The sequence below is a fragment of the Mus caroli genome, chromosome 8 (assembly GCF_900094665.2).
Source record: "Mus caroli chromosome 8, CAROLI_EIJ_v1.1, whole genome shotgun sequence".
NCBI lineage: Eukaryota > Metazoa > Chordata > Mammalia > Rodentia > Muridae > Mus > Mus caroli.
In genome coordinates this window covers 85,541,799-85,554,051 of record NC_034577.1, presented here as the reverse complement: position 1 = coordinate 85,554,051, position 12,253 = coordinate 85,541,799, and the positions used below count along the sequence as shown (strand labels likewise).

Genomic DNA, 12,253 nt, shown 5'->3' with positions numbered 1-12,253 from the left:
GAACTCAGAAATCCACCTGCCTCTGCCTCCCAAATGCTGGGATTAAAGGCATGCACCACCATGCCCGGCTTTGTCCAGTCTTTAAAAACTGTTCTTGTGCCAGGTTGGGGTGGCGCACACCTTTGATCCCAGCATTTGGGAAGCAGAGGCGGGAGGATCTCTGTGAGTTCCAGGACAGCTAAGCTTAAAAAGAGAAACCCTGTCTCAAAAATAAACAAACCCCCCCAAAGAACAAAACAACAAAACCTGATGCAACTGTTGTCTCTGAGGCTTACTGCCTCCATCTGCTAACCTAGGCTTAATTCTGGAAGCTTCTATACAATCTTATCTAGGCCTAGAATGTTTTCATCCTCTGAGACTTACTGATGAATAAGCTCACCCTTTCTAGCTCTTTCTGAATTCTTTTTTTAAAAAATTATTTTATGTACTCTGTAGCTGTACACTATACATTCTAGCTGTCTTTGGACACAACAGAAGAGGACATCAGTTATCATTATAGATGGTTGTGAGCCACCATGTGGTTACTGGGATTTGAACTCAGGACCACTGAAGAGCAGTCAGTGCTCTTAACCACTGAGCCACTCTCCAGCCCCTCCCTAACCCTTTATGTTCTTCTCAGACTCATTTGGACTTCCCATGTAGACACATAGTTGTGAATATTTTTTTATTTGTGTAAATCTAGTTGATATATAGCTTGTAATATAGAACCGTTTTCAGAACTTCCCTGACGGTGTTGCTACTGCTACAATCAAGATGTAGGATGTTGATTCCTTTGGGCCGCTGTGTCGCTACTTCCTCATCTCCAGGGACCATCTCTTACCCTGCAGTTTCACCTTTGCCCAATACCATCATGCCACATATAAGCTTTTAAGTTGGCCTTTTTTTTCTCTTACCATCATGCCTTTGAGATTTATCCATGCTGTTGTACGGGTCAGGTTTGTTTTTGGTTTTTTTCCCCTTCTTTATTGATGGGTAGTATGCCACACAGAGAGGTCAGTTTACCCCTTCACCAGCTGGTGGCTGCCTGTGTTCCCAGATTTTGGTGGTTATATTTTTATAATGAGTTTTGTAGACATGAATTTTTACTTCTCTTGGAATTATGTAATAAAGATGTAGCATTATAGAAGAGTTTTTTCTTTTCCTTAAACAAAAGTATAGAGAAAGCTAAAGCTGCCTATGTATTAAGAAATTGCCAGGGTTTCAGAGAAACTACCATTTTGTATTCAGCATGGCATGAGTTCAGCATTTTTACTTAAATAATTTTCATTGTTGTATAGTAATATTTTGTTATGTTTTTAATTTTTTCTTTTGCATTCATTTCATTTACTTTGTATGGGCAGAGGCATGAGTGTGTGTGCATGCATGTATAGAGGTCAGAAGACAGTTTCTATCATGTGGGTTCTGGGGATTGAACTCACATTATCAGGTTTGGTAGCAAGCCCCCTTATCCACTGAGCCATCTTACAGGCCCATGTTTTATTAAAGCTTGTAAGATATGAAGATGAGTCTGTTCTCTAGAAATCTTTTACTAGTAGGCCTTTCTACTTAACGGATTACTGATTTGAAACTTGAAGGAAAGACAGCCACTGCCTTGCCGTCTTTTCCCTACAGACCAGACCAGAGCTTAAGTTTCTAAATCTAAACAAATCATGGACCAATTACTCAAAAAGATCACTTGTTTTCTATTTATCTGGGAAAAAAGAGAGGGTATGTTTAAGGAAACTTTTGGATGTTTTCAAAGCAATAATTAGTCGGTATTAGTGAGAATACAACTAAAAATGTGCCTGCCTGCCCTGCCCTGGCCCCCCCTCCCCCCTCCCTCCCTTTCTTCCATTCTTTTGAGCCCAGGCTCTCACTGGTGGCCCAGGCTGGCTTTGAACTGTGTGCCTTCATGCTTGGCTATTCTCCTTTTCAACAAGTCAGAGGCTTGTTGAGTGTGGATGCCAGGCTTCTATTGATTTACACAGGAAAACAATGAAGAGTCGTTACATGGAGCTCTATGACCTTAATAAAGATTTGCTGAATGGATACAAGATTCGCTGTAACAACCACACAGAACTGCTAGGAAACCTGAAGGCGGTGAACCAAGCAATCCAAAGAGCAGGCCGTCTGCGCGGTAAGTCTTTCCCTGGTACCTGATTTGTCTGTGGTATTTTGAAAACATGAGGGTCACGGAAGATTGTGGATATATTATAAAACTCACAATGAAGCCCAAAGCAGCCTTCCTTCAACACTCCAGAGCTGGCCCTGGCTTCTACTACTCAACCCAGGTCTTTAGTTTTCTCTAGACAGACTTTTGGTTTTTTTGTTTTGTTTTTTAAAGAAATAAAGCCTTGCAGGGCATGGTGGCATACACCTTTAACCCCAGCACTTAAGAGGTAGAAGCAGGCAGATCTCTTGTAAGTATAGGCCATCCTGGCCTACAGAATGATTCCCAGGACAGTCAAGGCTACATGAAGAAACCCTGTCTCAATAAATAAATAAATAAATAAATAAATAAATAAATAAATAGCCAGGCATGGTGGCACATGCCTTTAATCCCAGCACTTGGGAGGCAGAGGCAGGCGGATTTCTGAGTTCGAGGCCAGCCTGGTCTACAGAATGAGTTCCCGGATAGCCAGGACTACACAGAGAAATCCTGTCTCGAAAAACCAAAATCCAAAAAAAGAAAAAAAGGAATAAAACCCTAAATTCCTTTTCTAAGATCTTGCTGTAGCTGCTAAAGCAGCAATTATCGCCCTGTGGGGTGTGACCCCTCTGGAGGTCACATATCAGAAAATTATAATTTATAACAGTAGCAAAAGTGGTTATGAAGTAGCAAAGAAATAATTTTAGGGTTGGGGGTAACCACAACATGAAGAATTAAAAAGAATTAACTATATCACAGGGTTGCAGCATTAGGAAGGTTGAGAACCACTGTCCTAAAGGAAGAAAATAACTTTGTAAGTTAGGGATGAAAAAAACAAACCAACTGAAAATGACTTAGGCAAGCATCCATCTTGGAAGTGTAGAGAATTGTGGGATAGGCCACAGGAAATAGAAATGCGGCCCGGGAGCTGCTGATTCCGCTGCTTCGATCAAGTTGCCTTTGTTAGGCGTGCAAGCTGAGTCATCTCTACAAACCTACTTTGATTCTGGCTTGGGATGACCTCTAAGTTTTTTTGTAATAAATTCTGTCTTTCCTAGGAGGTAGCAAGTTAGCACAATTTGTATATGTAATTCTTTTCTACCCTGGTTTTATGCTGTCTTCAAACTGTCCTTACCCCCCACCTCTTTTCTTTCAGTCAGGGTTTCTCTGTGTAGCCTGGCTATCATGGAACTCACTCTGTAGACCAGGCTGGCCTTGAACTCAAAGATCTGCCTGCCTCTGCCTCCAGAATGCTGGGATTAAAGGCGTGCGCCACCAACCTGGCTTGGCTTTGAATCTCTAATTTCCCTTTTAATCATCTTTTGGAAAGCACCGACTTAATGTTTTTTCTCACACAGTTGGAAAGCCAAAGAACCAGGTGATCAGTGCTTGTCGGGATGCTATTCGAAGCAACAACATCAACACCCTCTTCAGAATCATGCGAGTGGGCACTGCTCCTTCATAGGAGACGGGGAAAGAGGAAGGAAGCCCCTGCAAAAGGTTTCCGTCTAGACATGGAGCCTGGCTGGCTCCTGGTCACAGCCTGGGCATCCAGCTGCTAAGGATGAAACCGTGCTAACTGATACAGTTAAGGTCAAAGCACTCCGTCTGAAAGCCTCCTTCATTGACATCAGTGGTGTTGCTGCTGATTTGTATCTTAAAATATATCACCATTTCAGAGTTTAACTGGTTTTTGTACATAAAGTTAGTATATAAATTTATTCCCCCCAAAATTGTTACTGAAATTTAAAATGGAGTATCTACTTTTTCATTAAAAATAAAAGGCACTGGTCTTCCTTGTTTATAAATTACCACCATAGCCAAAATGCACAAACACTTTTATTTTGTGGGGGAAAACAAAAAATACAGACATCCGTTTTTTTTATCACTCAAATGTATGTGTAAACATTTATATTAAGGAAAAACAAATTTAAAGGCAGTCTATCAGTTGGGGTAGCATTAGCTGGAATACAGATCTCCAAATGCATCTCTGGCTGCTCCTTTTTATTCTTAAGGAACCACTGAAAACTGTTTTCATTCTTGTCTGCAGTGGCGGCCTTAGTGGCTCCCTCTGAGCCCAGCCTGACAAAGTGCCTTACAACCTTGTATTTACCCAACAGGAGAAAGGGAAGAGAGGACAGAGAGGAGCCATGCTTCCTAATACAGTGCAGGGTGGCCATGCTGACACGCTTATGGCAGCACACAGTTGTCAAAGGGTGGTGGCAAGGGGTTTCAACTAACCTATGTGTTTTTCTACACTTTTAAATTCTCAACAATGAACATGCATTGTTTATGTATTGTTATCTTTGGAGGGAATATCACCTTTAGGAAAAGGTGTTATGAGAACTGGAAGTTCATGGCTGGACACGGTGGTACTCTAGAATCTTAGCAGTTGGAGAGCTAGGGTGTACATAGACCCTTCTCAAAAACACCAATCAATAAGAAAACAAGAAAGATTTAGAGGCTCATTATTAAGAGAGACATGCCATTGGTCACACAGAAAGCAGCATAGCTTTTACCAACAAGAGGTATTGAGAGCCCACATTTGACTCTCTTGCCCCATCCCAAAGCAGCAAGCAATCAGGATCAAGAATGAAGCAATTGCAAGCTGAGGCAAGGTCACTTGTGCAAACGTGATAGTATTCTTGGACAGACTAAGCGGAAGCTTTTCTGCCTTCCAACATGGACGACATGTTAAAAATACTCCATCTTCAATAGCCTTAGCTTACGTAATAGAACTTTATTTTAAACTTTACATTGTATAGCTGTACAAAAATATTTCTAGTTATTTTCATTTTTAACCTTTCTGAGTTTTCTGTTAATACTAACATACACACAGACACACACACAGGCCCTCACACTTATGATTGTCTTCATTCTCACTGCCTTCCACCTGTGTTGTCTGCACATGGGAGTTAGCGCCTTAACAGCGCACACTTTGAGCAGGTCATGTGAGTTGAGCACATAAGGTGGTGGCCTGCGAGCGACAGTTGTGTGCACAGCTGCCTGGGCTGCACTCTCATGCAGCGGCAGCACAGGTGGCCTGGTCTCCCTAGCCTCGCTGTGACTTTGAGTGATTTGGAATCCAGGCCTCTTTCAGCTTCAATGTAGACATACGGGCTCACTGTCATACACCATCTGTCTCACCCACACATCAACAATGCGGCACGTGGCAACTGAAAAAACGCAGCTGCTCACAAGAGCAGAAAGGCAACCTGTAGGTTCTATCATTCTTGCAGACCAGGAGGCTCTGCAAAGACAGAGGGACCCTTCAGAGATCTTCCCACTCAGGCACTTCAGTGGGGGGTGGGGAGTGGGGGTGGGGAGTGAGGGTGGGATGGGGGCGGTGCGGGGAGGGGGCCTGCCTTTAGTCTGCAGCAGTTCAGAAAAGGCAAGCTTCAAAAGTAACCATTAGCAACAAAGTATGCGTAGTCCCACTTGAGCACTACTCTGGATTAAAGTGCGGTGGAGTCTACAACAGTATGCGTGGGCAATAGCCCGTCACTGGTCACTGCCTGGCGTGGGAAGACAACTCTCAAACTAGGTCTGGAGAGTCTTTTGTTTTTGATTTTTGAATCAGGGTTTTCACTATATAGCTCTGCTGTCCTGACACTCTCTTTGTAGGCCAGGCTGGCCTTGAATTCACACATCTGCCGGCCTCTGCCTCCTGAGTGCTAGAATAAAGATGCGTGCTTCCCACTCCTGGCTCGATCTTTGTTTCTGAGACAAGGTGTACTGCTGCCCAGGCTGGCCTTGAACTCACTGTGCGGCTGAGGATAGTCTTGAACTCCTAATCCTCTTGCCTCTACCTTCCAAAAGCTGGGATTAAAGTATGCCCCCTCAGTTTAGGTCTGGATATTCTCATGTCATTATTTAAAAATTACTTTGTTTTATGATTAATACCAGAACATATAAAACTTGTAAGTATCTACTAGGATATGAATGTTAAAATGTGTTTTACTGACTGGGGTAAACAAAACAAATTGAAAGCCAATGTAAAAGACAGAATGCATTTGGATGGACTTTTAGGATGTCAGAGAAGTGTGAATAAGATACTTAACGGTCCAACGTTTTTCCTACCAATAAGTAAAGTCCACACTGAAACCTGCAAGGATAGTCAGGAACCAAGAAACCAGCAAATAGATGTGGTGTGGGGCGGTGTGAGGACATCTCTCAGCCATCATGCACACCCCCACAATGGGAAGAGCTGTACCACAGCCCCATGGAGCAGTTCAGGGGAAAGACCAGAGACAAAAGGAGGGCTTCTCCTGAACTTCTCCTGACACTGCCTTTTAGCACAGGGGTCTTTCAAAAGGAAGGGAAAGGCGGCAAGTTCCACACCCGGCCCTCCAGCATTTAGGAACGCATAGTCACTGGGAGGCTAGACTCAGAGAAGCCATGATGCCAGGTCTGGAAGGCAGTAGACGAGAGGAAATACACAGGGCAGTAAGCAGCTATGGAATTCCTGGGGCTATGTTAGTTTTCAGGCAGACCTTTTCCAAGAGAGCAACACTACGTACCCGAGGGTACCCTATCCTCAGAGTCAGGGTGGAGCTCAGCCCACAGTGGGAGCACCGTGTGTCACAGTTCTTGGGCTCAGCAAGTTTCTACAACTACTTAGGAGTGAAGAAGAAAAACACTGGAAACACTGATAGGCCCCGAGGACGCTGTGCTAAGTGAAACAAGCCAATCAGGAAGCGAGACCCACTGCACGATTCACTCATGAGGCGAACAGTCATCAAAGAAGGGCAGTAGCACTCCCTATGGGAAGACAGAAAACCATCCCCACTTCCTATGAGATCTGGGTGTTTTCCAGATGGCAGTGACGGCACTTCAATATGCTCAATTCCACGGACTGCACATGCTGCACGGACTGCACATGCAGGAACTGGTGGGCGCAGTGGCTCACGCCTGCAATTCCAGCACTTAGGAGGTTGAGGTGGCAGAATCAGTACTTCAGAGCTAGCCTGGGCTACATAGTACAACCCTGTCAAAAGAAACCAAACAAAACCAAACAACACCCTAAGCAAAAAAAAAGTGACCCTGCTAAATTTTGTATAAACACCATAAATTAAAAAAAAAAAATCACCAAAGTTAGAAAGTTGCCAAGGCAGTTACTACAGAACGAAGAGAATTGCAGTGGGGGAAAAACATTTTTTTTCCCAGGCAACCCAGGGATGAGTACATAGCTCTAGCATGAGGTCTGGATTGAGGACCCTCATGAATTTTCTGAAAGGATGACCAAGAGTTGTTTTGTTTGGGGACAGGGTCTCACCGTGTAAGCCACACTGACCTTGGAACTGAAGGTCCCCTTTCTCTGCCTCCCGAGGCTGGCATCACAGGTGTGCACCAGCACAGCCTGCAAGGACAGCCTGCTTGGAGGACGCTGTTACCCAGCATGCCCCGCTCTCCCTCACTCCACGAAGACCCCATGTTCCTGGCACTGGTGGAGTGAATGCTAGCTGGCTCTGCCCCATCTTGTTACTCGTAGTAGATGAATGCGAAGTCCCAGAAGCCGCTTCTGTTTGGGAAGGCTTTGCTCTGCTCTAGGCTGCGGTGGTTGATGTGTTTCACAAACCTCAGAGTTTCTCTGTCTCTGTAGACCAACGCCAAAGAGTTGTTTTCTGGATTCACTATGAGCAGCTGTAACAGGAAACACGAGAGACGTCAGAACCCAGAGCTCATTTTCCGCTCCGCTCGGCAGAGTCATCACAGAGCAGGTGGTTTCCATGGTGACTCTTTAGGCTGGGGAGGAGGTCCCAAAGAGTTTTTTATCAGGAGAGGAGTGTTTCTCTGTCTAACAAGTGTGTTCTCTTCCCCAACAAGCTCTGCCTCACTAGCACAAACCCGGAAAAGGTTTGGCCTAATGTGTTTGCTTCCAACTCCCTAGAAAGAGCGGTGGGCGTGAGCCTCTTAACTCAGGCTCTCAGGAAGGCACACCACTGTGTGGTGAATTTCCTTTCGCTTTACTGAGTTACTGCAAGCTCCGTATGTTCTTGTGAAATCAGAGCCACCTCGAAGCAGGCCAGCATGGATTTATCAGCTAAGAACACTGGCTGAGGTCATAAAATGTGTATTTCTTGCCGTCATGGTGGCTCACACCTGTAACATCAGCTTTTGCTTGATGGAGGCAGGAGTGTTGTGCCAAGGGTGAGGCCAGCCTGGGCCGTAGAGTGAGGTCCTGCCTCAAACAAACAAACAAACAAACAAAACAAAGAAACAAAACCAACAGGTAAATAAATTGGTGTCTGAAGAACAGAACTCTTGTCAAGAGTTAGAAAGGAGAACTTGACAGAAGGAAGCCACTTACCTCTTCATCTTCACCTTTAGCAATGTAGGAGGTAAAGCCGCCATATTCGGGCTCCCAGCCTGACGAGGGAAAGACAAAGGGCACTGAGCTCCCACTGCCAGAGTGAGTGACTGCTGAACTGGGGCTCTGGGACTTCTGTATTGGCCTTTAGCATCTGCTATCATGGATTCTCTATTAAATGGCTAATTTCCCAGACAGCTGAACGGAAACCCAGGCTTACTAATGAATATTGAAAGAGGAAATTAAAGGAATTGACCTTTCCATACCCAGATATAAATTCTGTTTGGGGAAACTGAAATTCACCGTCCCCAACCCCCTCTAGGATTCTGAGATTGTGGCCCCAGGCCAGCACTTCTGAGTTGGCTGAGCTAGAGAGAGTCGCTTCGGAGAGCCTGCATGGACTAAGGAGTCGATCCATGGCCCTGCTCCTCCCTACCTTCACAGCCACAGTACAGAAACAGGTCCAGGGCAAATTCAGTCTTGGTGTTGTCGTGGACTAATGTGTAATGGCCAGTCTTCCAACGCCTCAGCTCCCCCTGGCACATGGGAACGCTCGATTCTAAGAAAACACAAAATAATGCCCGGCCAACTTTTTACAACTTTATTACAAGTGCTAGAATACAAGGACCCACCGTAAGGTCTGTGTCGGTCAGAGAAGTTGTAGGAGTTATACGGTCTTACTATTTAGTTGGGAGAATGCCGAGTTTTAGTATCTCTCTCTTCTCCCTCCAACCCCCCAGTGTCTCACTCTGTAGACCAAGTTGGCCATAAACTCAAGAGAGCCACCTGCCTCTGCCAAATGAACGCTGTGGTTAAAGGGGCCTGCCACCACACCTGGCCGAGCTTCAGTTTCTTTACATTTTAGACGAAGTAGAGATTTAATCACAAAATGAATCAGTAAATAAACCTTGAGCATACTTTTATGTATCTTAAAGCAAGGAAGAGATTTCTTATGTCACCATCAAAGCAGGAAACATGGAAGGTAGACAGATAGACTGATTACTAAAACTTTTTGTTGTTGCTGAGGGTCAAACTGAGGGGCCAGGAATGGCAGACAGGCACTTGATCATTGAGCTGCAGTCTAGCCCTCCTTGCTGCCTATTTGGAAGAACTGGGATCTTTATAAAGCCCAGACTAGCCTTGAGGATACGGGTGTTCCATCATGCCCAGCTTTGAGCACTACAAAATTTCATTATGTCCAAGGGTCAGGGACAGAGTTCAGTGGTACAATGCTTGCCTGGCATGGCCAAATCTTGGGTTCCATTCCCAGTGCCACAAAAAGAACCACAAAATTCCAAAACATTTTATAAGGTTAAAATAAGATGGAGACCTGGGGCCTCTACTACCTCTTAGTTATAGATCCAGCTTAGCTCCTCCCTGTGGACCCTCCTAGCCCACCCCATTCCTTTGTGTCAGCTGCAGATACCTAGAAAGACTTTCTGCCTGGGATCCCCAGTGAGCACTGTGGGATGGGACTCAGGTAAGCTGGTTTTCACTCTCTTTTCTGGTCTCTCATTTGAAGCCCTGAAGCCGCACACTTGCAGGGGCCCTTCCTCTCACCCTACCTCCATTCCCTGAGGATTCCACCTCTTAGCAGGGACCTAGCCTAGCTATTTCCAGCTTTCCCTCCTAGCCTAGCTCCTATATCAGCTGCAGATACTTAGAAAGACTTTCTACCATGGGCCTCGGTGCCACAGGTGTTCTCTATCTTCCTTGTCCTCTGTTACAAGCTCTCCCCTCTCACCTCAGCCTGCAGCAGCACGCTTCAGGGGCCCCTCCTCTCACCCTACCTCCATTCCCTAACGACTCCAACTCTTGGTACAGACCCAGGGCTCCCCTAGCTCCTTCATCCTTGTCTCTGCAGACTACCTGCAAGAGCCCCTCCTTTCACCACGCCTCCAACTCCCTGGGGACTTTACTTCTAGTGTGGACAGGATGCCCTAGCTCATTCCTACAGTTCCTCAGCCTTTTTTCTTGGCCTATCTCTATTCCTCTCTGTACCCACTGACCTGTAGAAGCATTCTCTACCAAGAAACCCATGGCCACCACCACACTTTCCTAAAATCCAGAGAGGGCAATAGGAACCAAGATATCAACACCTAGACTCACTTCCATCATAACTACAGTTGCTTAGACAGAAACACAAACATGGAGAGTCAAGATAAAGTGCCTGCACCAGAACCCAGTAACTCTACTACAGTAGGGTCTGGGAAATACAAAACAGCTGAAGCACAAGACACTGACTTCAATTATGAATATGTTCAAGGACCTTAAAGAGTATGTGAATAAATCTTTTAATGATGTCTACAAAAACACAAAGAAACAGTGGGATGAAATAATGAACGGTTCAAGATATGAAAGTTGAAAGAGAATAATTAAAGAAAACCCCAATCTGAAAAACTGGAGGTGAAAAACTTAGGAAGTCAAACAAAAACCTCAGAGAGAAGCCTCACCAACAGAGTGTGAGATATGGAGGAGAGTTGTTCAGGCCTTGAGGACAAGGGACAAGAAATGTTACAGAAAATCTAAAACAAACAAACAAACCCAGACACAAAACAACCAGAAAATCTGGGGCACTAGGAAAAGACCAAACCTACACATAATAATAATAATAATAATAATAATAGAGGAAGGAGAAGAAACCCAGGTTCAAAGACACAGAGAATATTTTCAGCAAAATCATAGAAGAAAAATTTTCCACTGTAAAGAAGGATATTTATAGGCATTTACATATATGCATTTAATTGCCTACAGGAAACATATAGAGCAATAAATAAACAAGACCAGAAAAATCCCTCATGATACAAAATAACTAAAACACCAAATGTATAGAACAAAAGAAAAAAATACTAAAAACTACAAGGGAAAAAGATGAAGCAGCCAGAAGATCAAGTAAGGGCAGGCCAATCAGAATAACACTGACATATCAGTGGAGACTCTAAAAGCTAGAAAGGCCTGAATGGATGTTCTACAGACTTTTAGAGACCACAGATGCGAGCCCAGATTACTATACCCAGCAAAACTATCCATCACCATAGATGGAAAAAATAAGATATTCCAGGATAAAACTGAATTTAAGCAGCACTTATTTACATAGAAGGCACTAGAAAGAAAACTTCGGTCTGAAGAGCTTAATTACACACAAGAAAACAAGGAATAAATAATCTAAGACCAGTCAATCAGAATAGTGGGAAAAAAAACCCACACCATAAATAAATAAATAGGAAGAATCAATAAACACTGTTTGTGGATAACCCTCAACATCAATGGTCTCAATTCCTCCTAAGGAGACACAAACTAACAGAATGGATGGGAAAAGAGGATACAGCTTTCTGATGCATCCAAGAAACAGACCACACCATTAAGGATAGATATCACCTTAGAACAAAAAAGGATGAAAAAGGTATTCTGAACAAATGAACTCAAAAAGAAAGCAGGTGAAGCCATTTTAGTATCTGACAAGATATTTCAAACCAAAACTAATCAGAAGAGAAGGGAAGGACACTAAAAACTCAGAGGAAAAACCTACAAGATGATATTGGAACTTAAACATTTATACACCAAACCCAAGGTACAGAACTAAGCCAGGTAATCTCAAAGGGTCAAACACAAATGGCTGAGAAACCCTTTAAAAATATTCGACATCCGTAGTCATCAGGGAATTAAAAATAAAAGTACTTTTGAGATTCTATCTTATATCATTCAAAATGGCCATGCACGCCTTTAATCCCAGCACCTGGGAGGCAGAGGCAGGCAGATTTCTGAGTTTGAGGCCAGCCTGGTCTACAAAGTGAGTTCCAGGACAGCCAGGGCTA

At 44.1% G+C, this 12,253-nt stretch overlaps 2 protein-coding genes across 3 annotated transcripts in view; one reads left to right on the top strand and one right to left on the bottom strand.

The window, feature by feature from the left end:
- Bbs2 (Bardet-Biedl syndrome 2) overlaps positions 1 to 3,924 on the top strand; it is a 36,149-nt gene extending 32,225 nt beyond the window's left edge. Inside the window, exons 16-17 of the mRNA XM_021169818.1 lie at positions 1,968 to 2,116; positions 3,487 to 3,924. Of these exons, the coding sequence (XP_021025477.1) occupies positions 1,968 to 2,116; positions 3,487 to 3,593 (256 nt within the window). The 3' untranslated portion in view covers positions 3,594 to 3,924. The remainder of the gene's footprint in view (positions 1 to 1,967; positions 2,117 to 3,486) is intronic.
- A 25-nt stretch (positions 3,925 to 3,949) lies between these two features.
- Positions 3,950 to 12,253, bottom strand: part of Ogfod1 (2-oxoglutarate and iron dependent oxygenase domain containing 1) — a 31,510-nt gene continuing 23,206 nt past the window's right edge. For both annotated transcript variants that reach the window (XM_021170840.2, XM_029480446.1), the window contains exons 11-13: positions 8,875 to 8,997; positions 8,439 to 8,497; positions 3,950 to 7,771 (exon numbers count right to left, since the gene is read on the bottom strand). In XM_021170840.2, the coding sequence (XP_021026499.1) occupies positions 7,610 to 7,771; positions 8,439 to 8,497; positions 8,875 to 8,997 (344 nt within the window). In that variant the 3' untranslated portion in view covers positions 3,950 to 7,609. The remainder of the gene's footprint in view (positions 7,772 to 8,438; positions 8,498 to 8,874; positions 8,998 to 12,253) is intronic.